Source organism: Heloderma suspectum, chromosome 14 (assembly GCF_057233095.1).
Source record: "Heloderma suspectum isolate Gila_16-S chromosome 14, 16-S_ref, whole genome shotgun sequence".
Taxonomy (NCBI): Eukaryota; Metazoa; Chordata; class Lepidosauria; order Squamata; family Helodermatidae; genus Heloderma; species Heloderma suspectum.
The window spans coordinates 14,292,036-14,319,547 of NC_139471.1; the positions used below are offsets into that span (position 1 = coordinate 14,292,036).

General features: G+C 45.4%; 1 protein-coding gene across 2 annotated transcripts in view; it reads right to left on the bottom strand.

The window, feature by feature from the left end:
* The window catches only part of TNC (tenascin C), an 82,674-nt gene that overhangs the window by 46,694 nt on the left and 8,468 nt on the right, over nucleotides 1-27,512 (bottom strand). The window contains exons 3-12 of one of the 2 annotated variants that reach the window (XM_084821087.1): nucleotides 26,938-27,201; nucleotides 24,936-25,051; nucleotides 24,678-24,834; nucleotides 23,880-24,149; nucleotides 19,797-19,982; nucleotides 18,669-18,758; nucleotides 15,735-15,998; nucleotides 6,313-6,585; nucleotides 3,224-3,496; nucleotides 770-1,042 (exon numbers count right to left, since the gene is read on the bottom strand). In XM_084821087.1, coding sequence (XP_084677213.1) covers nucleotides 770-1,042; nucleotides 3,224-3,496; nucleotides 6,313-6,585; nucleotides 15,735-15,998; nucleotides 18,669-18,758; nucleotides 19,797-19,982; nucleotides 23,880-24,149; nucleotides 24,678-24,834; nucleotides 24,936-25,051; nucleotides 26,938-27,201 — 2,166 coding nt within the window. The remainder of the gene's footprint in view (nucleotides 1-769; nucleotides 1,043-3,223; nucleotides 3,497-6,312; nucleotides 6,586-15,734; nucleotides 15,999-18,668; nucleotides 18,759-19,796; nucleotides 19,983-23,879; nucleotides 24,150-24,677; nucleotides 24,835-24,935; nucleotides 25,052-26,937; nucleotides 27,202-27,512) is intronic. The other variant, XM_084821088.1, reaches the window with a different exon arrangement.

The following is a 27,512-nucleotide window of genomic DNA, read 5'->3' on the forward strand; positions in this document are numbered from 1 at the left end:
GTCAGATAGATAGTCCCATTCTCTAAGACATCAAGGACAAAGGTGGAAGTAACAGTCCTCTGGGTTGCACCTCAAGGAAGAGCTGGGCTTTCATTTTCCATTCCAGCTACTGACTTGATGCCCTAATTTATGCAGAGATGTCAGGCAGAGAAGCCTCTTGGAAGACTCATGCAACTTCCCCTGTCTTTGGTCGATGCATTGCAATATTGGAAACAAAAAAACCAAGATGCGGGCTCACTTCTTCTAGACCCAACAGCAGACATTGGCTGTTTAGCACAATCCATAAAGAAAGGTTGCATGCAAAGGACCATTTCCCAGAAAGACATGAGTCTTGGAATAACCAGGCCTTGTAAGGAGAAAGACAAGGCAGGGGAAAAAAAAAAGACAGAAGAAGTAGAATGATGGATGATGCAGATCAGATCCAGAAAGACAACAACTGGAACAAGTACATATACATATATTTATATACACATATATGTATGTTGTACCCAAACACACATCTATATATTTATATCTATATATGCACACAGAAAAAAAGGGATGTGATCTAGATTGGCATGTGTGCATATATAAAAGAACCGATCAGGGTTCCATTCATTGAATGCCCTTAATTGTGGGGACACAACAGTTGTGACATTGTCCTCCCTTACAAGTTCCAAGAAATGACAGCCCTACTCACTTCCAACAGAAGACAGGAACAGAGTGTCTCAGGAGATTGCACTTAGAGTAAAAGGAATCACAGAAAAAGCAAACCTTGGAGGTGATATACCTGTGGTAGCCAGGGTCGTCAAAGTCTGGCTACTTTGCCCATCAACCAGGCCGTGAAGCTGGAGGGTATAATTAGAGCTTGGTCTTAGATTGGTGAGGACAAAGCTCCGCAAGTCCCCTGGCACTGTGTGCAGCTGGGAGTCCAAGGACCGGTTGTTGGTGTTTCTAACGTCTAAGAGAAAATGGTCAAAGGCCAAATCCTGTGCTTCCCACGTGAGGGACAGCCCATCAGAGGTAGTATTGGAAACTGTGAGTTTGCTAAGGAGAGGTACAGCTACTATGAGGAGGAGAAAAAAAACACACACACATCGGAATCAACATTGGCAAAACTTCTCAACGTTGAATACAACAACAGGTGTGGGCAGATCTCAGACTTGTGGGATCTATTTTGTTTTTACTAGAACATGAAGGCCCACCAACTGGAGCCAAATGCAAATTGTGGCTCAGGAAGGTGGATACAGAATTGTGGAACAAGTTGCCTCTGAGGTCAGGAATTTGTTTCTGGTTCTGGAGATGGAACTCGCACACACATCCTTTCACATATAAATCTACCCTTGCCCCCCCTGCCCCCGGCCTATTCTTCCAGTGTGTGTGTGTGTGTGTGTGTGTGTGTGTAACAGATCACAAGCTTGGAAATGTATGGATTTCTGACTGCAAATTGTCAGAAATTGTCAAGAGGTGCAAATTGGGTTAAAGAAAGCCCTCAACGAAGTAAATCTCTCACACATCCCCATCCTACACATGGTAATTGCAGAGGGATGTGTGTAGTATATATAGAATGTGAGAGTATTCAGTTACGTGAGCTCCTCCCTTTAGTCTGATGTGGTATAGCCCAGAGCTCAGTTAAACATCTCAGTACAAACTAGGATTTAGAAACCTACATAGCCCACTCCATTGCAGCTGAAGTAAGAGGAATGTTCCAGCAGGCTAATGAGTGTTTCTATTCTCATTTCCCTTTTCAATCAATGTAACATACACCTCTTGAGAAGTTAGCTGCTGCTCCTCATAAGAAGAGCCTTGATGGATCTAACCGAAGGCATATCTTTTAGTTCAGCATCCTCTTTCCCACAGTGGGTAATCAGATGCCTCTTGGGAAGCCCACAGACAGGACACAAGGGCAAAAGCCATCTCATGCCTTTGCCTCTAGCAACTGGTATCAGAGGGATGCTAATAGCCATTGAAAGCTCTGTCCTCCATGACATTACTTCATCTCCTTTTAAAGCCCATTCAGTCAGTGGGAATCACTACAGCTGATGGCAGCAAATCAGTTATGGAATAAGTTTGATAAGTCAACTATGTACTGTGTGAAGGAGTCCTTCCTTCTGTCTGTCTGGCATCTCCTACCATTCAGCTGCACTGGATGACTCCAGGTTCTAGAATTTATGCGAGAGGGGAGAAAACCTTCTCTCCATCCACTTCCTCTTCACCATGCCTAATTTATCAACCTAGTTCATATTGTTGGGGACATTGCAACCACATCTGCAAGTTACTGGAAGGGGATGCTGTTGCAGTTAGTTCATGGGCATTTTGACCACAGCTAGGCCTAAGATCTCTATAGCCTGCAGTGCAGTTTCCTGTGAGTTCTTCCTTTTACTCCCCCCCCTTCCTTCCCCATCCCCTCTCTCTCTGATCTCCACCCTTGCTGGGAGCGAGGGTGTTTGCTCTCTCTCTCTCTCCTGCCTGTGTAATGGAACACAAAATGGACTGAACAAACATCCTTTGAAACTCTGTGCTGCATTGTATATGCAATAATATTTGTGAGTAGAACTGCTATCTTTCTTACACAAGAAAAGTGTGGCTTACTTGTATTATGCTAAGATAGTCTGTGTGGATGTGGGACTGGTGAACACTTATACCATGCAATCAAGATAGCTTGCTTACGGACATTTGCAGGTCCTTTACATGACGTCATCAACCTCCAGGACATCTCTCACACTTTTTGAGCTTTATCCCACTTACAAAAAGATCAGAGATAAAGCGATAAGGGATGTTTCTCAATATTTTTATTGAGAAACATCAGCTGTGTGAAATGGCGGCGTTGCGCTAACACTAGGTAGCACTGTACAATTGGAACACATAGAACATTGCCAAGAAAGGACGTTTTCAGTTCAAATAATGTGCCCGCCAAGTAAAGGAGCCTATCATAATCTCACAAAGAGGCTGGAAGCAGAAAGCTCCAGAAAAGTTGCAGAATTTTAGCCTGGTGTAGAAATGTCCTAAATAATTCCATCACATATTTCCCTTATTCACCCCCCTTTTTTTCCTAAACTAATAAGCCCCAGATGTTGTAGTCTTTCTTTATAGAGAAAGTTGCCTACATTTTGGTTGCCCATTTCCACAGTTCATCGGAAGGCAAAAGAAAGCACAAGTGAATAAACAGGGAAGAGGCAGGCCCTGAAAAGTAGATTGAAGAACAATTAACACATGTGTTAGCATATGAGGTAGGATTCTATACCTGTAGTAGCAGCAGCAGTTAATGCCTGAGTGCGGAAACCACGTGTGATTCCATAGAGGTAGATAATGAAATCAGTTTTGGGGGAGAGCCCTGAGATATGAGCAGTCCTTAAATGGCCTGAGATGTTATATTCCATGGGTTCCAGCAACCTGTTAGAATCAATAATTTCAATAGTAAAGATATCGAAGATTCCATTGGTGGTTGTCCAGGAAAGGTTGACGCTTTCAGGGGTAATGCCCCAAATGGTTAGATCGCCGACTTCTGGCTTCAATGCTGAAGAAGGGGAAAAAAATATTGAACTTTTTAAAGTGAAAGTTTGAAGCTGGTTCCAGTTTGATTTGACTTCAAAATTTGCAATGTGCTTGCTCAAGCAGGCAAGAGGAGAAAAGCTACAAGGCTACACAGAGTTAGATGCTCGGCATAAGATGAGAATATCCTCAGCTGCCATGCAAATCAAAGCAGAATGCACGATGGGTCTCCTTCCGTGGTGTCTCTCTCAATGAAAGGGTGGATTGACATCTCTTGGGCATGTTTTAGATAAGGAATACCCTGGCTTAGATCAGCAACAGAGGCACTTTTCATCAATAACAAAAGCAAAACTCATAAGACTTCTTCAACCTTATGTGCAGGGAGAGAACTCTTGGGAAATGGAAGAGATTTTCCAAATGCTCCCAAGGAAGCTTGAAAATACCAATTCTGCGTCAAGTCTAGAGGAGTCCACCCAACAATAAATGAAAACAGCAAAGGGTGGTCTGGAGCTGTATCTCCTCTATGGGTGTCTTTCGGGTCATCCACCAAGAAGGAAAGCTTGAAAAGTTAGATCATGAGTTTGCCCCAGAAAAGGAAATATGAATATTGCAAAATGATTATGAAGAGAGAAACCCAAACCAGTCCATAAGCATTTCTTTGAAAATGCCATGCAGGTGACTCTTTCATGATCATTCTCAGGTTGTTAGAAAATGACATATGCTAATGGCAGAACTTACTTCGTAGATCAACACAGGCAGCTCCTACTGGAAATTAGCAACACACTCCTAGATGTGTCTACTCAGAAGTAAGCCCCATTGAGTTCAATGGGACTTACTCCATGGTAAGTGTATATAGGATTGCAGCCATACTAGTCTGCCCAAAGCATGGGTAGCTGGCAAGCCCCACATATTGGGTATTTTGAGTCCCATTAAAATTTCCCCCTGTCTGTAACCTGGTCTATGCACACAGCATCATGAGGTATTAGAATGCCACTTCAAATTGCAATTGGGTGATTCCATTTTTGAATGCTCTGCTATGTACAGATCTCACTGTAAATAAACATTAGCACATCATGGGAAAAGGCTTGAGCCCACCCTGTTCCCTGCTGCTTTAGTTTTCTATTTGCAGGGAGGAGGATAATTAAACATTCAAAAATGCAATACCCATCTTCATTCTGAAGTGGTACAGTCCACTCTGCTACCTCAGAACTCTACCACCTTATTCTAAGGCTGGGCCAAATTCCTCCCCCTGCTATTTTCTGGTCCTATTTCTGGAAGTGAATTGCGGGGGGGGGGGTGTCCAAGCTTTTGGGGGATGGGATGCAACTTTCAAGGTGGGGGGGAGGAAAACTCATAGCCCCCTTGCAGTTGGCTGATAGCTCACACACACACACAACACCTTCTTTCAAGGGGCATTGTGGGGAAAACGGGAGCTTGCATTTTCAAGCTTCCTGATAGAGCAGGCTGAGGCTCAGAGAAAAAAGAACATCTGGGTGGCTATCCAAACTGGACAGGAGTTTGCTAGAGCAAGTTAAAACAAAAGATGCAAAAGCAGAGAGACTTGGCAAAGCTGTGGGCATGTAGATCCTCTCCAAGGTTTATCGAAGGGAAAACTGTCTCACATGGGCTCCTTCAGTGGAAATGGGAAAACGGCAAGTTATGGCAAGCTTAGAGGCAGCACAGCCAAATGCAGCGGGAACACATTGAATGTCTCGATGCGTGTTTTGCAAGCAGCATGACCCTGATGTTTGTTCTACAACATTACAGCAGGCTTTGCAATGGATTAAAGAAGATGTAGCAACAACGTCTCAAAATGTACAACAAAGGGAACTGGAGGAAATTCAAAACAATCAGATTTAATTATGAAAGCAAGGATTTGGGCCGAAGCTCTCAAGAGCGTAAACTTGGAAAAACCTTCTCCAACCTGGCGATCTCCAGATGTTTTGGACTCCACCTAGAATCATAGAATCATAGAATAGTGGGGTTGGAAGGGGCCAATAAGACCACTGAGTCCAGCTATCCCCAGACAGCCTGGCCAATGGTCAGGGATGATGGGAACTGCAGTCCAAAACTTCTGGATGGCAGCACATTGGGGAAGGCTGCCCCCAAGCTCTTTTTTCAATGCCAGGGGCACAACTCTGAATTGAAGGATAATAAAGAGAGGCAGCATGGCATAGAGAGCAGAGTACTAGAGCAGAACTGGGTTCAAATCCCCACTCAGCTATGAAGCTTCCTGGATGACCTTCAGTAACTATCATCCTAAACTACCTCACAGAATTGCTGTGATGATGAGATGTGTATGTGAGTGAGGGGGGAAAAACCATGGGTGCTGCCTTATGAACCTTGGAAGAAAGACATATATACATGTAGCTCATTAAAACACACACACAGAGAGAGTGCCTCTGAGCATGTGTGAAATACCACTCAGCCAGCCCCCAGAGATTTAGGATTTGGGCTTTCAGGATGGAAAATTTTACTTTCATCCAGAGCCAAACCTTAATTCCGCTCATTTTAGGAGTTCAGGTCTGTTAAGAATGTTCTTCACATAATATCCCAATCAATTAATCCCTGATTTGTCTTCTTCTTCTTCTTTTTTCACATGAAAAAGTAGGGGAGCAAATAGCATATAAATTGGTGGCTTAGTTAGCTTCTCTAGTAAACTGTTCCAAAGCTCGAGAAGTTACCACAAAATTAAACATCCAAGCTATAGGAGATATGCTGACCATTAGAGGAAGGAAAGTGGTGCAGGATGGAATAGATGCCCCTCTCTTTCTGCAAAGGAAGGAAGGAATAAATCAAAGAAAGGGAGACTGTATCAGGTGAATGAATGTAAAAAGATACCTGTGGTGGATTCAACTGAGAGGGGCTTTGTTCTGTAGCCCTGAGTTACACCATAAAGGGTGATTGTGTAAAGAGTATTTGGCAGGAGACCAGTGATATTCATAGATCGGAAGCTGCCTGGAACGGTGAGATTTCTCACATCTTCTGTCTGGTTCAAGTCCTGCACCTGTATGACAAAGCTCTCGTAGGCCCCTTCAGCTGCTGTCCAGGTGAGCTGGAATCCATCCCAGTGAAATTTTGAGACTGATAAATCCCCCAGCTCAGGTTCTTCCTCTGAATAAGGACAGAGAGCCAATTGGTTAATCAAATTTGCAGGCCAAAGTAACCAAAGGATGACAAGACACCATCCGATTGGAGCTTTCATGTTAATGAGTCCCACGTGTAACTAGTTACGTATTTATGTGCTCGTCTCTCTTTCGCTTACTCACACAGCCATATAGATTTGCTTTATGAGAGAGCCCTAGGATGAGATTTCCAGAGGATACCTGAAAACCCAGCCAAGAAAACAGATGTAACCCAAAAATATTAAGTTGCAGGAACTCAAAGGCAATTTAGGGAGCAATTTCCACTGAAATGGTTTTACAAGCATTAATTATACTTCACGGGGTCTTGTAAGGATTCTGACCATCGCTTTATGGTGGCTATTAACAATTTGATATTTGCTCTTCCAAAGCTATTACTGTAAGGCAGTAATGAGCCAAGTTGAAAGTGCAGGGACCTTTGCTGTTAATGGCATCCCCTGAAAGGGCTAAGTGAACCAGGCAAAGAACTACAATAGGCCAATTCAGAGCAGAAGAAATGAAGCAGGCCAATTCAGGATGGAGCTAGATGCTTGGGAAAACAAAGATTCCCAGTTTTACATTTGCATCCAGTTAGAAAAGGATGAATCTGTGTATTTCTGGGACATGCCACTTCCACATGTTGTAACCCATAATTCTGTTCTGTTCTATTTCTGCACGAATCTGCAATTTCTTCTAAACCCTCTTGAAATATGCATTCAAATACTATTTAAAAACGCAACTAAATGTGTCACAACATTCGAAAAAGTAGGAAATTTGGTGAATGACTAAGTCTGATCCATACATTAGTCCGTGAGGTGCTGATCATGTCATTTCACTGAGGAATTGGCAAAAAAAAAAAAAAGGACAAAAACCATAAATAAATCAGTTCTTCAAGCATTGTCACTTGGCCACTTCCCTTGCAAGCTTTTAAAACATTAAAACAAGGAGAATTTGTCCTATATACAAAAAGAAAGTACCAATTTTTACACACACACACACACACACACACACACACACACCCTATATAAAGAATTGGCTCTAAATTTAGTGTCTGCAAGCATTATTTAGAGTAGGTACACCCAAATCAGCTTTAACTCCAGGCAGCGAAGAACAGAAGATGCAGTTGTCAGGGAAAAAAAAAATGAATAGCCCTGTTTGGACTGTACCACTTCAAGATGGAGTGGGAGACTTCTTGTTTGAATCCCACACAATTCCATGCTATTTTTCTATGTGCAGGAAATTCTGTATTCAATCATGCAGTCCCCTCCCCCCTTTCAGGTACTCTGAAATGGTACAATCCAAGGAGGAATGTGCCATTTCATCATTATCAACATATAACTAGGCTCTCATGCAGGGAGAGCCTAGTATAACTAGGCTCTCATGGAAAGAGCTCTGTGCTAAAGCTCTCTGTTATTTACCACCCCATTCCCTAACACTAGAGCAAACATCACATATTGAAATATTTCTACCCCCAGTAAATGGCATTCTTTCTTCATAAATAACACTTCTTCCCTGAGGCATACATGCCGTGGGGCTGGATAACTGCTATTTCTGCATGCACATCGTCAATAGCAGTCACATCATCTCTCTACACATGCTAGCCAAGAGAGAATCGATGCTATGTTTCCAGAGCATGCAGAGAACTTCCATGCATCATGAGTGCCTCTAAAAAGACTAATTCCAGGGGCAATGATTTGGGAGCAGGTCATCTCTCATGGAAAGCTTTGAAAGCATAATGCAACTCATTTGGAAGGAAACCTAAGAGCATGCCACGTGAAGGACATCGAATCTACTAAGGGTTAGGGTTGTCATTTTCCAGCTATAAGAAATGGTCTTATACTGAATCTCAACATTGGCCCACCTTGCTCCATGTGGTGTGGTTATGTGAAGGGTGGCCGAGAAGGAAAAAAAAAAAAAAAACTGGAAAAAGGGGGGGCAGCAAAAAAAACTGAGGAAAAACCCTCTCCCACCCTCCCCAATTTTCCAAAAATCCCTGCAGAAATGGGGGGAAAGCAGGGTTTTTACAAATAATCTTTCTGTTCCCCACCCCCCTGCCCCAGTATTTCCAGGATCCTTTTTTCTTCTTTTTTCTGGGTCTTCACATCCCTGAAATTGTCTACCTTGACTACCATTGGCTCTCCATGGCTTCAGTGCCATCGATTGAGCCCGAGACCTTCTGCGTGCAAAGTAGGTGTTCTGCCATTGAGCTATAGTTCTTCCCTAAAGGACTATGTTCTGCGGAATGCTGTAGCTCCTGAAAAACATCTCAGGCTTTTCTTAATGAGAAGATCAGGAAGGATGGGTGTGCTTTCTGGAAAGACAGCTCATCCCCTACTACTAATCTTCCTGCAGCCACAAGCAAATGGCAGGTGTGCACGCTCCAACTGTCCCTGTTTACTGGGGATAGTTCTGTTGTTGTTGTTGTTGTTGTTGCTGCTGCTGCTGTTGCTACTTCTCCCTGATAAATCACATTCTCTGAAATGTGACTTTCACTTGACTTTCACGAACAACCTATAACTGTTGTGTGATTTGCTAGCACGATCATGCTTCCGATTTCCACTTCTTCCCTAGAGTCTCTACCCTAGTTTTCCCCAAACTAATGCCCTCCAGTTGTTTTGGACTATAACTCCCAGGATTCCTGATCACTGGCCATGCTGGCTGTGGCTGATGGGCAATGAAGTCTAAAACATTTGAAGGGCACCCAGTTGGGGAAAGCTGTTCTACCCATTGAGTCTCTGAAAGGGGATGCAAATAGTCACACCTTGTCTCTATTGTGCATGCATCAGCATGGGCGCTAAGGCATCATGCAGTGACGGAAGCCTCTTTGTTGTGTTTGCTGTGACAGACTCATATCCCTACTGAGTTCCAGGATATCTCTTTACGAATAGAACAATTATGTTGTGTTGAGAATGATCATCATGCACAATTCACGGAAGAGGAGAAGCCAAACGCCATGCTTGGTTTGGCTTCTATTCACTCCTTGCAACATTTAAGCACCTCGACATTCTGCCAAGAGATGGCCTATGGCTATTGTCAATGCGCTGAAAGAGTGTCATCTCAAACATTCCGTAAAATGAAGCCAAGAGCATTTCTACATCAGGCTAAAATCCCGCACCCTTACCAGGGCTTCTGCTTCCAGATTCCTTGCAGGATTAAGATCGGCTCCTTTTCACGTGGTTTCATCTATTTGTTTGTTTGTTTTCCTTTCTTTCTGGGCAAATTTTATATGTTTCATTATACAGCCACTAGGTGGTGCAGCAATATAGCGCAACTCCAGAATTTCACGGGAAAGTTCTTGCGCTTTGAAGTCTCTTATCACATTCTCCCTGTAGAGAATTAAGCCTCTATAATGGCCAGCAGGGACAGGAGGGGCCTTGGAGGTCAATGAGGTTGGGTAAAGGGCCCACAAAAGAAATGTGAGTGACCACTCATGAGCGCACAACAAAAGCCATGTGTAGAAATGCTCCAAATGTCAATGCTTATTTAGGCACCATGCAGATTGATTAGTAACTAAGGCATTATCCCTGTGGTGTAGCATACTTTCAACTTCACAGACATGTAACAATATGGTAAGGCTAAAAGGGTAACGATGACACCATCTTTTTTTCAGAGTCATCTTGGGGCACAATCCTATGCATTGCATGTGTAAACAGAAAAAAAGTGCTACAATTCTCAGCATTCCCCAGCCAGCTGGGGAATGCTGGGAATTGTAAGACAATATTTCTGTGTAAACATGCATAGGATTGTACTTTTATCAGACTGGTGAAGAAATCCCTTTAAAGGACCACTTCTTCAGAGATCCAACAAATACCAATGCAAAAACAGCATTGGTGCAGGAAACAAAGAGGTGGGGGATTAAATTACACAGCAGATACATGAGCAGAACATGACTTTACTTTAGCACCTGCAGAATGGCACTCAGTCCGTTCAATTCACACTCAGAACATCCCAGTTTGGTTTTATAGTTTGACTCTGGTAGCCAGAAGGAAGGGCTAAAGTCGGGGTAGGGAACATAGTGATGGACTACAACCCCCATCACCCTGACCATTTGCCATGCTCTCTGGGGCTGATAGGAGTTGTAGTCTGAAACATCTGGAGGGCACCAGGTTGCCCCTACCCTGGTCTACTCTGAATGTTAGTCAGTGTCCAGGGGGCTCCCCCAGCCTCCATTGGTGCCAATGGCCATGCTGGCTGGGGTTTATGGGAATTGCAGTCCAAGGCATCTGGAGAGCACCAAGTTGGGGAAGGCTGGTCCAGAGTGTCAGGAAAAGGTCATTCCTATCTATCTATCTATCTATCTATCTATCTATCTATCTATACCGCCCAATAGCTGAAGCTCTCTAGGCAATCCACAAAAATCACCTTCTAGCTGATCCCTTTTTAAGATACCAGCAATGGAATCTAAGGCCATGGCCGACATCTGCATTGCAAAGCAGGTCTCCCTCCCTTAGTAAGGTACAGCCTCTATTGCCCCACTGGCAACAGGGCAGGGATTTGAACTGGCCCCACGGGGCTAGAGAAGGAGAACGAACTGCCAATATGCCATGGAGGAACCAAACTCTGAGGACCTTTGGGCCTGGCGTCCGATACAGCATTTGAAGCCCGGGAGTGCAGGTGACTTTTCCTGTCCATCAGATCCTTTCTGTTCCAGCCATATCATGAGAAAAGCAACAAAGGAGTTAGATGAAAGAAAGGAATGCAAGAACAAGTGATGTCATCAAGACTCTTATTTCTGGGCTTAGACGTATGAGTTTCGGAGGCTTGTAATGCTCACCTCAAGTATGAGTTGAGCATGACGACCCTTGAATGCTTTGCTGGCTCTCGTCTCGCTCACTGCTGGTATAGGTGGGGAGAAAATGCTTTCCATTCTCTTTCCCTGTCTGCCACGGCTTGCTCCTGGAACTGGGAAGTGTGGTGGGAGGGAAGGGGGGAGAATTGGCTTGGAAATAGGCCAAACTATTCTTTTAAATTTCTCAGGGAGCAACTCAGCTTTTTGCTGAGCCAAAGTAATGCAAACTGGGTAGCTATCATCATCCATTTCTAAGAGACCCATGGTCTGCTTCTATTGCACTGTTGATGTTGAAGTGAAATGAGCATGAACTTTGACTGGGAGACCTGAGTAGCTATTCTGAGCTTTCTAAAAGGAAGAACAGGACAGAGATGTAATAAATATGAGAAATGTAGAGGCCTAGATTAGGGGACGGTAGCCAGACAGAGCAGGTAGATTAATAAAGAGTAAATACAGGCTGGAGTTGAGAGCTTCTTGGAAGAACAACAGATACATGGCTATAAACATTCCTTCCAAAAATGAAATCCCAGTATTTATTATACTCTAGCCTAAGTGAAGATTCCAGCTTCTGTCTTCTCTATATATGGTGCATATTGTCCATAGCAAGGATCTGAATGTCATAAAGAATCCCAGTGCAACCCCCTCACTGTTGTTTTCTTTTCTTTCTTTCTTTCCTTTTCCCCCTTTTTTCTTTCTACTATGGAGGAAAAATTACGCTAGCAGGTGACATCTTTCTCTTCAAACCAAATGGCATGGATCTACAAAACAGAAGAGGTGGCAAGGTGGAAGATAACAAGAGTAAGGGCAGTCTGTCTCAAGGAGATGTGTCACGATCATGTCAAGCAAAGGGCCAACTTCTTCTCTGGGCTTTTATATAGTGTAATAGTGACAGAGGATTTTTAATAGGCATTGATGGCCAGATGAGGCTTGCTTATGTGGACAATAAGGCTTTTGATGGCTGGTGGCTATTAGCCGCTAGACACACTTCGCCTGCTTGAGTGGGAGCAAGTGAGAGACAGTCTGGCATTTAGGATGTACTGAGCAAAGGAAATGGAGGGCTGCATTTTTTTTTCAGCTGGCTCCAAAGGCATGCCATTTGCTGGGCAGGGAGGGGTGGGGGTGGATGCTGTCTGAAAGTCTAGGACTGTCTGCAGGGTTAACGGACAGCTCTATCATGCTTAGCTTGTATTCTGACAAATACATAATATGACAAACAAACAAAACAAAAAGGAACCGTGAGTCTCCAGTGCTGTCTCTTCAGAAGGCAGCCAACCCTTTCAAAGGCTACTTCTGGAACTATTGCTATGGGAAGTGGGGAGCATGAAACAGTTGTATCGATTGTCACACAAAGCAGAACACTGGTTTTCCTCGAGTCAGATGGAACTGTACTTCTTCAGTCCAGAAAAAAGGTGGTCTCTTTAGATCAAAGAGAAGTCAGTATGTGAACAAATGTGCTATCCAAATGAATGGGGTAAGTTCATCAGGAGGAGAGCCAACGTGGCATGGTGGTTAGCATCCCAGGCTAGGACTGGGGAAGACCCAGGTTCAAATTTCCACCCAAAGCCACGAAGCTCAGCTTGACCTGATGATGTTGTGAAGGTTAAGGGGGGGCGGTATCTGTTATCCTGAGCTCCATGGAAGGCATCTTCCCCAGCTAGTTCAGATATGGGTAGGTGTGCTTCTCAGGATGCTAGCACCCAGATGGCTGGGCCTGAAGCCCTCCCCCCATGAGAATCCAGGAGGAGGAGGAGGAGGGGAGTGTGGGGCATGATCTGAGGGATGCTAGACTGAAGCACAGAGCGAAGTGGGAAAAGTTAGAGGCAGAGCTCAGATGGTCAACCCCGTAGGGGACGTAGGGGAGCATCACTGGATGGGAGGGGTTTCCCTCCCTAAGTTATTCTAGCCAGCACGTCCCTGTTCAAACTGCTAGCAACATAGTAGCTCCCATTTGGATTCCCTGCTGTTATTCCTTTGTAGCCTGAGAGTCTTTGGGGATTTGCATCTGTAATTAACCGGTTGATAGTGAATTAAAGACGTGAGACTGAAGCCTCTCTTCTTGTCTGTGTGTGCATGAGGAAGGTGGGGGCCAAGGGAATGTGACAGTAGGCAATGTGGTGCCAGAAGGATGTGCCCCCTTTCTTTGCACCCACCAAAGTGCTCTAATCCTCCCGCTTGTTTTGTTTTTTGTTTTATTTTTGTCTGTTTGCTTCAAATTAACTCATGTTCTCACCAGCAACTGGAATCGCTGTGCAATAGACTTTCTTTTGGTGCTGCGAACTGTGGGTTCAACTCTGCTTTGTTCTTTGTCTTTTGGGCAGATTACTTGTCCTTTGCCATGCCTGCCGTGGCAGCCATTTTGTGATGGTGCCCAGGACAGTTATCATATTGCCAAATGTGCCCATGGACCAAAAAAGGCTGCCTACCCCTGTACTAGATGGCTAGTCTTTGGGGATGGAACTTTCTGTGCATGTGCTTGCCCAAGCCATGTATTAAACAGCATAGAGAGTGGGATATGGGTTCAATTTTTGCAACAAAACGTGTGAGCACATTGATGATTAGGGTAGCTGAGCAATATCAGAAATGGGCCACATGGAGATAAAAATTGAGTGACGTGAAGGAGATAAGAGGTGAAATCCAACTTAAATCCAGTTAGAGTTGTTGTTCAGTCATTCAGTTGTGTGTCCGACTCTTCGTGACCCCATGGACCATAGCATGCCAGGCCTTCCTGTCCTCCGCTCTCTCCCGGAGCGTGCTCAAGTCCATATTCATTGCATCACTGATGCTATCTAGCCATCTCATCCTCTGCCGTCCCCTTCTCCTTTTGCCTTCAGTCTTTCCCAGCATCAGGGTCTTTTCCAGAGACCCATTTGAATGAGTAACTGAAGTCCCAGTCATTTCAATGGGTCCATTCTAAGAAGGACCTGTGTTGGATTTTACCCAAGGTGATGAAAGAGGATCAGCTCCCCTCCACCAATTATAACCCTTATAAAAAAATTAAAAAAGACCCCCCCTCACCTACTTTATCCATGAATGGAGGTGATGTTTGAATGGACAAATGCAGCTGCCCCCATCTTATGATGAGCAGCATTCACAATTGTGGGAGTCCTCAGTACAAACTCCTTATCATTCAAAATGTCTCACCCCATGATAAAATGGGCCCAGACTAGGGAAGTCAGAGAAATCTACAGTAGAATCAAATGAGTTTGGATTTCTGTCAATCTGACCCATGAATTCTGCAGTAGACTGGCTTTTCCAGAGACACAAAGATTCTGCAGACTAAATTTCCAGAATTTTACACAAATTTAGTTGTAGAAAAATGTGTAAAATTAAAGAACACTAGTTGAAAATGTGCATTTCTCCCATAGGCTAAAGCATGAAAATGTGCATTGGAGGGGATTTGCGCATTTGGGGGATTTGCGCATTTTGGAAATGCAAATTTGCCCAAACACAAATTTGCACAAAAGGTGTATCTGCGCAAATCTGGGGAATTGGGAAAAATCTGCTTCCTTCAGTGAGCAGGCGATGGAATGAAAGGCACCTGACAATCCATTAAATACAAATGGAACACATTTTACAAAATACGTACATCCCTAGCCCAGACCCCTTTGAGTTTGGCTCTGGCTCAAAAAAGCAGCAGGGGATTTCCCCTGCTGCTTGCAGAGGAAGAGTAAAATGAATGAATGAATGAATGAATGAGTCTCATGCTCCCTGGCAGGAAATGGTGCTCCTGATCATAAGCAATTTCCTGTTAAGGAGGAACCTAGTAAGGCCTCTCAGATGTCTAGTAAGCCCTTGTTGCCACCAAAGTTTCTTCTTCTTCTTGCATATTAATTTACTTGGCCTCTCAGATGTCTAGTAAGCCCTTGTTGCCACCAAAGTTTCTTCTTCTTCTTGCATATTAATTTACTTGGCCTCTCAGATGTCTAGTAAGCCCTTGTTGCCACCAAAGTTTCTTCTTCTTCTTGCATATTAATTTACTTGGCAACAGTGGTGGGAAGAGGGGCATGTTTTACCCACTTATATGACTTGATTGGGAGGAGTTGTTTGTTTCAGCTTTCCTGCTGAATGCTCAAAAAACCCTGTGGGATTTTCTAGCATTCACACCAACGTTTTTTCACGGTACGTTTGCACATCAGCATGTCAATATAGCCACTCCATATATGTGTATGGAGGCTCTGCTTCATATCCCCCTGCCATTTCTTGCATCAATAGAAGGGCCACATGAAGGACCTCCTTCACAGTGGAACCAATATAGTTTATAGTTGAAAAGCCCCAGGAACACTAGAAAAAATAAAGTGCAGCTGGTTAACAGAGGAATCAGAAGACGATGCAAGGAAAACAATGTCACATACCAGTAGTACCAGTCACAGTTGAGGGCTTGCTCTTGTGTCTGCCTTTCTCCACCACAAGGTTGATGGTGTACTCTATTCCAGCATCCAGTGATCTCAGGATGTGAGATGTGCTATCTGCAGGAATCTCTATTTCATTCTTCCTCCCTGATGGCATCACATAAGTCAGGCGATAGCGATCAAACTTGGCCAGGGGTCGTTTCCAGCGCAAGGTGAGAGTGGTTTCTGTAGGATCTGTGACCTCCAAGTCCTTGGGATTATCCAGTTCTGTGTGTGAGAGGAACTGTTTTTAAACATGAAGTCTTCATTTCCCCTAATTAAGATATTATATGTTGTTCGGCGTGGGGGCGGGATCTCTTAGCTAACCTCAGTCAGATCCCATCACTTGGTTCCCATTTGTATGCGTCACTTGGAAAATGTTCCCTGTTATAAGATACAGTGGTAGGCAGATGGTGGCTTGTGGTCCAAAACATTCCTATTGCCAATCATTGGTTGGCCACCACTTTCAAGTGACTAAAAAGGAGCTTTTTAGGTCAAGCCAATCTCCTTTTCAGGGCTGGCTTCAAGAGGGAGGGAAAACATACAGAAATGCATGTCCTACCCATATACTAATTTCCTAGTTTCTCTCTCCATTCCAGGATGGGCAGAGTGCCAATAAGAAAAGATGCTGATATAAGGGGAAAGGGCACTGTGCACTCTGTACGTGCATGGCTTGATGTATGTCAGAACTAAGCAACTTACAAAAGGCACGGCAAGGGCATGTCACAAAGGGCACTGCAAAGGACACTGCAAATTCCTGGAAAAGCTTGTAATTTCTCTCATTGTTCCTGCAAAGGGCACTGCAACGGACACATCACAACACTTGCAAAGGACACTGTGCGCTCTGAACATGCATGGCTTGATGTATGTCAGAACTAAGCAACTTACAAAGGGCACTGCAAAGGGCACAGCAAAGGGCACTGAAAATTCCTGGATAAGCCTGTTGTTTATCTCATGGTTCCTGCCAAGGGCATATCACAACACTTGCAAAGGGCACTATGTACTCTGAACTTGCATGGCTTGGTGCACACCAGAACTAAGCAACTTCTCCCTGATTTGGAAATGTAGGCCCCTCAGAAGAATTCTGGCATGAGATTTCTCCCACGTTAAATCTTAGTTTGTCTCACTTCGGTGAGCTATCCGGAGCTTTGCACTCATCAGTGTATCGAGGAGCATGTTAGCTCACAGTCTGATCTGGATCATGTGGCATGTGCTGTGGCTTGTGCTGAGGAAGAAGAGGCTGTTTCGATAGTCCTGTCTAGTGGAAGGCAATGCATGGTAATCCATCCATGCACATAAATTATCGTGCAAACTGGTATCCGACCTGTATTGCCAAGAGTAAGGAGCACTCACCACAGGCACAAAGTCATCATTGCCTTAAGCAGGGGACTGCAGGGGGGAAAAAAGTCTTATTTAATTGCCTGCAGCCCCTCCAGAAGGCATTCCACCTTGAATAACACCTTTCTTACCCAGAGGGACAGATTTTTTTAAGGGGGGGGGATCTCTAAAGACATCACTCTTCTTGGAAATATGAGTATGGGGCTTGTAATACTTTCCTCAACTAGGAGCTGAGTATTCTATTCTGGGTCACATTTCACTCTGAAATCAGTGGGTGAGTGGGGGTTTGGGAGCTCTCTGAGTGGGAAGAAAAAGGATTGATGCTGGCTGGCTGGAGTGGGCAGTAGGAATTGCAGTTGGGTGGTGGGGGTGTAAAGGATAATTCATCTTAATCTGAGCCAATCCAATTTGAGCCCAATTGACCTCACAGTTCTAGATGCCCTTACAGACTTCATCCAGTCCTCTTTGCGTTGGCATGTTTCTGAAATTAGCCATAATTTCCCTCAGCTATGGGCGCTGCATCATGGGCATTGTAGTCATAAGCATGCATAAATGAGTTGTTCTCATGCATGGGATTACAAAAACATACATGATACTATGAATGTTCACTGGCTCAGTGCCAAAAAACAGTAGAGCACTGCCTGTGTGAATGTGGAGCATGTCCAATGAAAACAGTGTGCCTTTCAAGAGGTCTGCCTAAAGCAGGGATGTGGAACCTTCTTTTTTTCTGTTGAGGGCTGTCTTTCCTCAGGGGTAATCTGTCAGCAGTTGCAGGATGGCAGTGGCTGGGGCAAAAGCCAAAAGCGGATGAGTCCACCGCAATTTCTCTTTCTGTCTCCCCCACCAGCTGGGGTGGGACACAACTCTCTCTGTCTAGAGGTCTGAACTGATGGTTTGCAAAAGGCTTCTAAAACTGGGCCAAGGGTGCACAGGGCCTGAGAGTTGCAAGTTACCCACTCCTGGTCTGCATCTTTGGAATCCAATTACCATATTAATGGATCTCCAGCTGTATACTAAAGTACTGGCTTTAGACACGTGGTGATAGTCATGGTTTAAGGTCTTACTGTCTTCTCAGTTCTCAGCCTTTTAGAGAAAGGCTCACAAGAAAGCACAACTGGGCAGAGATACCTATCATGAGCCTCTGTTTGCTGGCCTGCCTTATTATTCTAGCGAGTTCATAATGGAGATGGTAGGGGCCAGACTGAGGTTGTGGATGATGTGACATGAATCTAGACCCAAATAATATATTCTCCAGTTCAGGAACCCGGACTTCAGTATCTTAAGGTGGAAGAGATGGAGGCCAAAATGAGCAATCTGGAGGCCAGATTTCTAGTACCTATATCAGGCCTGACCAGTCCAAAGGCTTCATACTGTCAGCCAATCCTAGGGGGCAATGTTGTATGACACTGTTCCTTTCTGTGCCTGGAGAGGGCTATGAAGACTGGCTACAATACACATGTAGTACAGTAGCTCACTAGGCCAGGTTCTATAAGGTCCTGGTTTAAACTCTGAGATCCCTGACAGGAGATTCTTCTCCTTCTTATAATGAAGTTTTCTTACCAGTTCCCACATTAATGGTGGCCGGAGCACTCTCTCTGTCCTGCTTCACTGCTGTCACACCAATGCCATATTCTGTTCCAGGCCTCAAACCTTAACAACAACAACAATTTATTCACGTCATCACTTAGGGATGGATGAATCTGTTAAATATCAGTCTCTTGTTTTCCCAATCTTATGTTTGGTTCATCCTGAACACTGAGAATTTTTCTAATCTCAAATTCGGTTTGTCCTGAACTTTGAGATTTAAAGAAAAAAGCTCACATGAAAATTCGTAAGCATATTTGTGCACATTTCTCCTAATGCTTGCCTTTTTGTTCATGATTTTCCCTAATATACTTTTTTTTGGGGGGGCAAGGAATTTTCCTAATATAAAGCATTTTTTAACATTATTTTCCCTAATATACACATATTTGTACACCATTTTTGATAAGAGAACTCCACTGGAAAATGCGGAGAAGAGCACATTTTGAAGGAGAACTGAATTTTGGTTCACATATTAGTACAAAAGTACAAATTTAGGTAAGTTTGCATTAAAATGTGAGCCAGACAAATTGAACTGTACTGCCACTTGATTAAAGAAATGTCAGTAAGGGCACAACCCTATAGAGATAGATGGGCGCCTCCGACCTCCCCTGAAATCGGAGGTGACCATCTATCCAATTTAGGGTGGAAGCAGCATGGAGGAGAGGATTCCTTCCATGCTGCAGTTGTCCTGCACTTTGCCTTAGACACATGTTTTTGTGTGTCTAAGTGCAGCTTTGGGGAAGGGGTGGGAACAGGGCTGGAGACAACATAGGAAGCTGTCTAAAACAGCTTCTGTGGTCTCTTCTCCTCCCCGCCTCTAGGAACGCCCCATTTTCACCTTTCCGTGCTTTCTGTTATGGGCACGGAGGAGGAGGCACAGTTCTCTCCTGGAAAGTTATAAGGGGGTGGGAAGCATCGTTTCCCAGCTATAAGCTCATAGCGCTGTCTATGAGCTCTGAGCTGGGAAACTGAAAAATCCTATCTCCCCCAGACGCTGTCTAGAGGACATAGGATTGCTCTCTAAATCACATGTGCTTTAGTTACTGATTAACATATATAAAGATTTGGTTCAGCAGTAACTTCCCAACCTTCCAGCAATTTTACCTGTGAGTGTAGCTTTGGTTGTGGCTTGGTTGCTTCTGGGCACGGTGAGTTCCGCATGATCACCACCAGAAATGGGGGCATACTTGATCCTGTAAGTTTCAGGGGTTGCTTTGCTGTTCTTCCACTCCAGAGTGATGGTGCTATCTGTCTGAGAGAGGCGTTTCAGATTTTTTGGAGCATCCAAATCTAGGCAAAAGGAGAAGGAAGAGTGTAATGTCCTTGTTAGCAAACTTTGAGTATGCACTATGCAGAAGGATGGGTCAGTGTGCAGAAGGATGGGATAATTATGTTCTGCTCTGCACATTAGTCTAGAAAGAGAGGATCAGATCAGTTTTCATCAGACTTTGGAAAGATCAAATTGGGCAAGCATCCCCATGCAGAATCTTAGGGCAGGGCCCTGGGATAAAGCAATTTTAGGTACTTTTCCTATGAGATGTGCAGGGGAGGCTGGTGGCTCCAATGAAGGTGGGGCAGAGATTCCATTCTGGGTTTTAGTGACAGCCACCCAAAATCCTAAAGGAGCTATCCAAGCTGCTGAAGCCTATTCCTAAAATGGCTCCAGCATGTTGGATAGCTCCTTTAGACCTCTGGCTGCTTGTAACTAAAACCCAGAATGGAATCTCCCCCAAAATGAAATTAGAGCCACCTGCCTCCCCTGGAGATGAATGAACTCAAGTCTATTCAGAATTGGCTCAGTAATTATGAGCCACCTCTTCACCATGGCAGAATACTTTTCATATCAGTGTGATAGAGCTGGGGTCCCCAACATGGTGCCCATTGGCACCACTAAAAAGATATGAAGAGCCATGCTGGATCAGACCTTCTTTCTCCCTTCTCAGGGCCACTCAGAAACAAGGGAGGGGGGCAGGCTACTTTCTGATTTGCTTGAGATAACATGCAAACATAAGAAGAAACCTGCTGGATCAGATCGAGGTCCATCTAGTCCAGCATTCTGTTCACACACTGGCCAACCAGCTGACGATGGAAAACCCACAAGCAGGACGTGAATGAAACAGCACGCTCCTACCCATATTCCCCAGCAACTGGTGTACATAGTCAGACTGCTTCTGGTACTGGAGGTAGCATAGAGCCATCAGGACTGCAGGCTATGGATGTCTGCAGAATCCACTGTGGACTCCAATGAGGCTTAATTCCAGTGAATTTGGCCTCCAGAAGTCCGCGGTGGAACAAATGCACTTACCTGTGCCTCTCCGGACTGAATATCTGCCCCTGGCCGGTTCTGTTCCGCCATCTGTGCGGAACCCGGAAGTAAGTGATCAGACAAAAATGGCATCTGCTACTAGGGGTGTACGAAACCCTTCTTACCTGGCTCCGCCGGGTTCCACTGGGGGGGGAGGCGCTCCGTCCCTCCCCCCAGAATCCTCGCCGGGGCGGAGGCGCTCTGCGCCTCCCCCCGGAATCCTGGCCAGCCGGCTCCGCTCCACGGGGATTCTGCAAAGCCACCAGCCGGCTCCGCCAGCAGCCGGACATCCGGCCACTGGCTAGCAGGGATGCAAATGGTGGCTGCCGTAGTCGCCGCCGTTTGTGTCCCTATATTCAGCCGTGATAGGCTATGTAAAGACTTATGTAGCCTATCACGTCTGGGTTAAAAAAAAAACCGTGAATGCAAATGGCGGCAGCTACGGCCGCCGCCATTTGTGTTCCTTATTTTTGGCCTTCTTAGTCTACATAAATATTTACATAGAGTAAGACAGTGAAAATAAGGGGGAACGCAAATAGCGTAGTGGGCATTCCCTTTTATTTTTGCCGCCATTTGTGTACGCCTTTTTTTAAAACCCAGACATGATAGGCTACGTAAGTCTTTACATAGCCTATCATGAATGGGGGGGGGGGAACAGACTGCAAATGGCAGCGGCAGCAGCCGTTCGGAAGACCAGCTGCCGCCGCCGCTGCTGGAGCCACTGCCGTCCGGAATATCCGCCCCAGGTAAGTCTCATCTTGGGGGGGATCCGTAGGGGCGGAGGGGTGGCATGCCGTTCCACCATGGATTTCGGGGGGATGAATGCACTGGCATTTGGCCTCACCGAGATCTGTGGCGGAATACTCTGACATCCCTATCCGCTACGCCGTTTGCGTCCCTATTTTCCCTCATGATAGGCTATGTGTCTCTATTTACGTAGACACTTACGTAGCCTATCGCATGAAAAAACAGGGACGCAGATGGCGTAGTGGATGCCATTTGCGCCCCTGGTAGGGATGTATGAAATTGCCCTTACCTGGCTCCACTGGCTTCTGCTGGGGGGGGAGGCACTCCGTCCCTCCCCCCGGAATCCTGGCCGGCCGGCTCTGCTCCACGGGGATTCCGCGGAGCCACCGGCCGGCTCCACCAGCAACCGGACATCCAGCCACTGGCTAGCAGGGATGCAAAGCCGTTTGCGTCCCTGTAGTCAGCCGTGATAGGCTACGTAAATCTTTACATAGCCTATCACATCTGACTTTAAAACAAAAAACAAAAATGTGCGTACGCAAATGGCGGTGGCTACAGCCGCCGCCATTTGGGTTCCTTATTTTGGGCCGACTTAGTCTACGTAAATATTTACGTAGACTAAGACGGCCCAAAATAAGGAATGCAAATGGCGGCGGCCATAGCCGCCATTTGCGTACGGGCGTGTTTTTTTTTTTTTTTTTAAGTCAGACGTGATAGGCTACGTAAAGATTTACATAGCCTATTACGTCTTCCCCCCCCCCAACACTGGAAATGGCGGCGGCGGCAGCTGGTCAGAAGACCAGCCGCCGCCGTAGCTGCCGCTGGAGCTGCCGCCGCCCGGAAGATCCGCCCCAGATAAGTCTCGTCCCGGGGGGGATCTGCGGGGGGGGGGGCAGAGGGGTGGCAGGCTATTCCACCACAGAGTTTGGGCGGCCGAATGCACTGGCATTCGGCCTCACTGAGATTCGTGGCGGAATTCTCTGCCATCCCTAGTCCCTGGGTTTTCACGCGATAGGCTATGTAAGTCTTTATGTAAATAGAGAGGCGTATCCTATCGCAAGAAGAAACGGGGACACAAATGGCGTAGCTGACACCATTTGTTTCCGGAGAACATTGTAGGAGCCAGGATGGAGCCGGCTGGCAGCTCCGCAGAGAAGAGCCGGCCAGCTCGGATTCCAGGGGGGAGGAACGGATCGCCTCCCCCCCGTTGAGGATTCCAGGGGGGAGGAACGGATCGCCTCCCCCCCGTTGAGGATTCCAGGGGGAGGAATGGATCGCCTCCCCCCCGGCCTTCCTCCCCCCCATGGACGCGAGGTAAGGGGATCCATACATCCCTACTGTAGCCACATCAGAGCAATGTGCCTGCAGGCACCTCTTTTGACACCCACCAGGCTCCCAGCCCCTCCTGATGTTTTAAATTAAAAACAAGTTCTCCATGAGGTTAGCCACCACCAACTTCATTTCCAAGAATGCCTCTCCCCACCCCCAACAACAACAATTGGGGCGGCGGGGGGGGGGTGTTGCAGCCAAATGCTTCATTATGAAGTGTGCCCAGCCACTGAGAGAAAAAAGAAAAATGTAAGTTGATGGGTGGTATGGAACTTTCTGGTCGGCCAGAGGGGGTGGTGGGAGCAAGGGGGTGTTTTGCCTGCCTGTGTGTGTTCTTTTCCTGTTGGGGGTAGGGGTGGGGTAGGTGGTTTGTTTTTTTGGGTGTGGTATATGTTTTGCCTGGTTGATGTGTGTGTCTGTATGACTTGCTTGGGTATTGTGTGTGTGTGTGCGTTTTCATGGGCAACACCAGTTTGCCTTCAGGGAAATTGGTGTTTCGTAGGGATGTTGTGGGCACCCGATATGGGCGTGGAGTCCAACGGGCTCCCCCTCACTCACCCCTTGACTCCCATTCACGGACCATGCAGCACTCACCAGACACGTCTGCAAGCATTGTGGAGTCTGCGAGTGCCCAGCAGCCCTCACGCTCCTTCCCCGAGCCACCATCTTGCACAACACTGGCAGCTGGGGCATTTCTGGGAAGATAATGTTTTGTAGATTGTGGCCATAAAGGGAGATCTACACAACATTACAGGCGTGGATTGGAGCTGAGTGGAAGGGAACTAGAGAGAATGACAATTTCTCACCGGTGACGAAGGTTTCTATCATGTGGTCGCTTTTCATATCTCCACGATGGGACACTAGTGTCACCTCATACTCTGTGTGTGGCCTCAGATTGCCAATGGAGTACTGGCTTTCGTCCTCTGAGAGGTCAACTGATGTTCGGTCCCCTGGGGAATCCTTGGGCCCAAAGGTCAACTCAACACCATCAATCTCAGCTAAGGGTTTAAACCATGTGATCAGAGCTGTGGTGTCTGTAACATCCTTTGCCTCAATCTGGCTGGGGGCATCAAGTCCTGGTGCAGAAGAAAAAGACAAGGCAGGAATTTAAAACATTTGAATACAACAAGCCATATCATATAGGCCCCTTCCAACCCTACTATTCTATGACCCACAGGAATTTTGAAGGGTGTTAAATTCACATTGATCAGCTTAGCAAAATTTATCTGAGGGGCTGAGGGTCCTCAAATCATGACCTGAAACAAGTCTTGCTTTAAGTTTACCAAGCATTTGTACCTCTTGATTAAATGCCAATACAGTCATAGAACACAATTCCAAAATTGGTAGAACACTTTTCAGAACTCACACATTGCCCCTTCTGTAAGATAAGAGTGGGGAATTCATAGATGCATAAATAATTAAAAACATATATTGCTCTGGTGTTCATAGTCACTCTAAAAAAAGCCTCCATATGGTGAGAAGGTTCTGGGTGACTGTAAAAGTTATCAGTTCTGACAGCCACTGCAGGCACACGCAGAGAATTATCTTTTCCTTAATTTGCCTTCTCAGTTGACATAGCCGAATGACATCCAATGGCTACTTACTTGTTGTCACTATTCTAGAGAGGCCAGGTCCTCTGGTCTGATTCTTCACAACATAAAGAGACACATTATACTGTTGTCCTGGAGCCAGGCCAGGTTGCAGATATGATGTTTGTGGCCTCTTCAGACTGCTCCTTATTCCCCCATTGTCTTCTTCTTTCTGCAATGCAAGGGTCAATCCATTGATATCTTAAGAAGCAAGAATGGAAGCCAGATCTTTCAAGTCACAACGAAAGACTCATGCATTGAATTCTTCCTTACCAGGCTGTTAAAGACGATCTCCCACCCACTGAATGGAATGTCCAGGGCATCCCACTCCACCTCCACTGATGTCTCTTTAACAGATTTGAACTTCAAACCATCTGGGGCAGGCAAGTCTGAGAAGCACAAGCAGAAAGAAAGGGCATGAGGTATGGTTTCACCTGAATAAATTACATTTCTTCGCAGGCACTCTGTGATCAGGTAACAGAAGATATGAAGAAGAACAACATCCATTCAAATAATGGAGGACATTATCCATGAAAGAACAGTTCAAACATATGCACACAATATTGTAGAGTATTGAGTGTTATGGAAATGTAATTAAATTATATGTTAGAACACTAGTTGTAAACCAGTATGATGAAATTCATAGAGACAAACAGGGAATGTGACACACTGGAAACAGACTAACACATGTATTTTCTACCACCACTCAAAAGGGGAGCCAAAACAGCCTCTCCAACTTCAACACCCTATTTTCAAGCTGCAAAGAGCTCCTCATTAGCATTTCCTGGTGGAGGGGCTATGAACAAGCACAAAGGGACTGCTCAACTTAACACAACTGGCAAAAACCACCCTCCCCTCTGTTGCATGGTGCCATCCCTCCCTGCCCAATTTGGCTATACAATATGACATTAGAGTAAGGGCAGGAAACATTTCCCTCACTCAGATTTGGCTTTGTGGTGATGGGCAAAGCTAAATCAGAGTAATGGCCATGATTAATGCCTTCCCCCTGGCACAGTCAAAGGGCAGGGTGAGAAAAAGAAAACATGTTCCCTTCCCTTATTGTTGAGCCTGTAATTACTGTATCTAGTGATGGCTAAATTCCTCCCAAATCACCCAATTCTTTTGGTTTTTTCCCTGAGGTTTCTCAGGAAATTCTTAGGTTTGGGGGTCTGTCTGAGCAAACTTGGAAAACCCAAACCTTGAGAAACGTGACTTCAGCTCTCCTGGCGAGATCCCCTCACACACAGTCTTCCCCTGAACTTATTAAATCGGGGGGGGGGGTGGAGGCACTGGTTGTGTGGAGGGGCTTTTGCAGACAGGACAGATCTCCTACCCTTGGCTCATACTAAAGGTGCTTGAAGGAGTACCATAATTTCATTCCTGTTTGCGAATCATGCAAACATGTCCGGTTCTCAACCCCACATGCGAAAACGAGCAGGGACACAGCCCTCAGGAAACTCACAGTTTCTTGAACTTGCATTCATGTTGAAAAATGTGCATGTGCACACTTGTGCACTTCTGCAAATTTCCCCACAAAATCTGTGTTCTCATGCTTTAGCCTATGGGAGGAAATGCACATTTTCGACTGGGGAAAATACGCACTTAAAAAAAAAATAACATATTGTTTCTTGATGGGAAAAAAAAAAGACACTGGCATTTGGGAATGTGAATGAAGCAAAATGAGCTTCAATCAAGAATTCAGACAACCTCAGTGAGCTCAGATATTACATGTTCACCCATCCCTACTCGAAGGTGACAGGACTCCTATAGGCTTGGACATGCATGGGTGTTACCATTTCCTGCCAGGGTGGCATTGGTTCTGTAGCTTCCTCTGCCTCCCACCTCAATTCTTTGAACTGAGAAGCAGAGGAAATTATACAACCTACCTACCACATCAAAAATTAATGCATGTTCAGGAACATTAAGGCCTTAAAGATAAAGCCCATCAGAGCTCTTTTTTAAGAGTGAATCTTCCCCATGGCCAGTTCCCCTCCTTCACGAGTGAAAATTTGCTTGGGGAGTGGAGTAAACTGGTAGGCAGGGTGGTAGGTACAAAACTCAGTATGAGCCATGTGAAAATATCGGAGATGTCTTGGGAGAAGGATTCTGAAGTGGCCTAATTCCAAATTCACCAGCATCATTAGTTATGTTGAGGCTAAGCCTCTTGAAAACGTAGAAACTAACAGAGACACACCCACGTTCTCCATGTTACAGAAATCATTTTGTCAACAAACAAGTTTGCCAAGAGGGTTCTGTTGGCCTTTGATGTACTCACAGGTGGCGACCCGGGCACTAATTGGAATGCTCTTCTTGTTCTTTAGGATGGCGAAGACACGGATGAAATATTCCACACCAGGCTCAAGCTCACGGATGGTGGCCGACGTTTTGTTGCCAGGTACACGGAACTGCATCTCCAAGCCACCAATGCCAGTTGGAATGTAAGTGATGAGGTATTCAGTGACGATGTTTTCATTCTTCCATTCCAAGTTGACAGTCTTATCTGTCACATCTGTAACCATCAGATCTTTTGGAGGAGATACTGGCAGGAAGATAAGAAAAAAAAAATAGTCACCAAAGGACTTGCATTTGTAAAACTGACTCAACTATGCTGTACTATGGGCTGAGCTGCATATGCAGTAAAATCATGTGAGAGTGAAAGAGAGCTCACTGGAGGGAACCATTTGGACCACAGATGGGGAATTGTCTTTTTGTTTTCAAGGATTCCCCTCATCCCACATGTAAACAAACAAACAAGAAAGGAAGGAAGGAAGGAAGGAAGGAAGGAAGGAAGAAAGGAAGCAAGCAAGCAAGCAAATTGGGACCAAGTTACTCGGAGGACCGCCAACACCC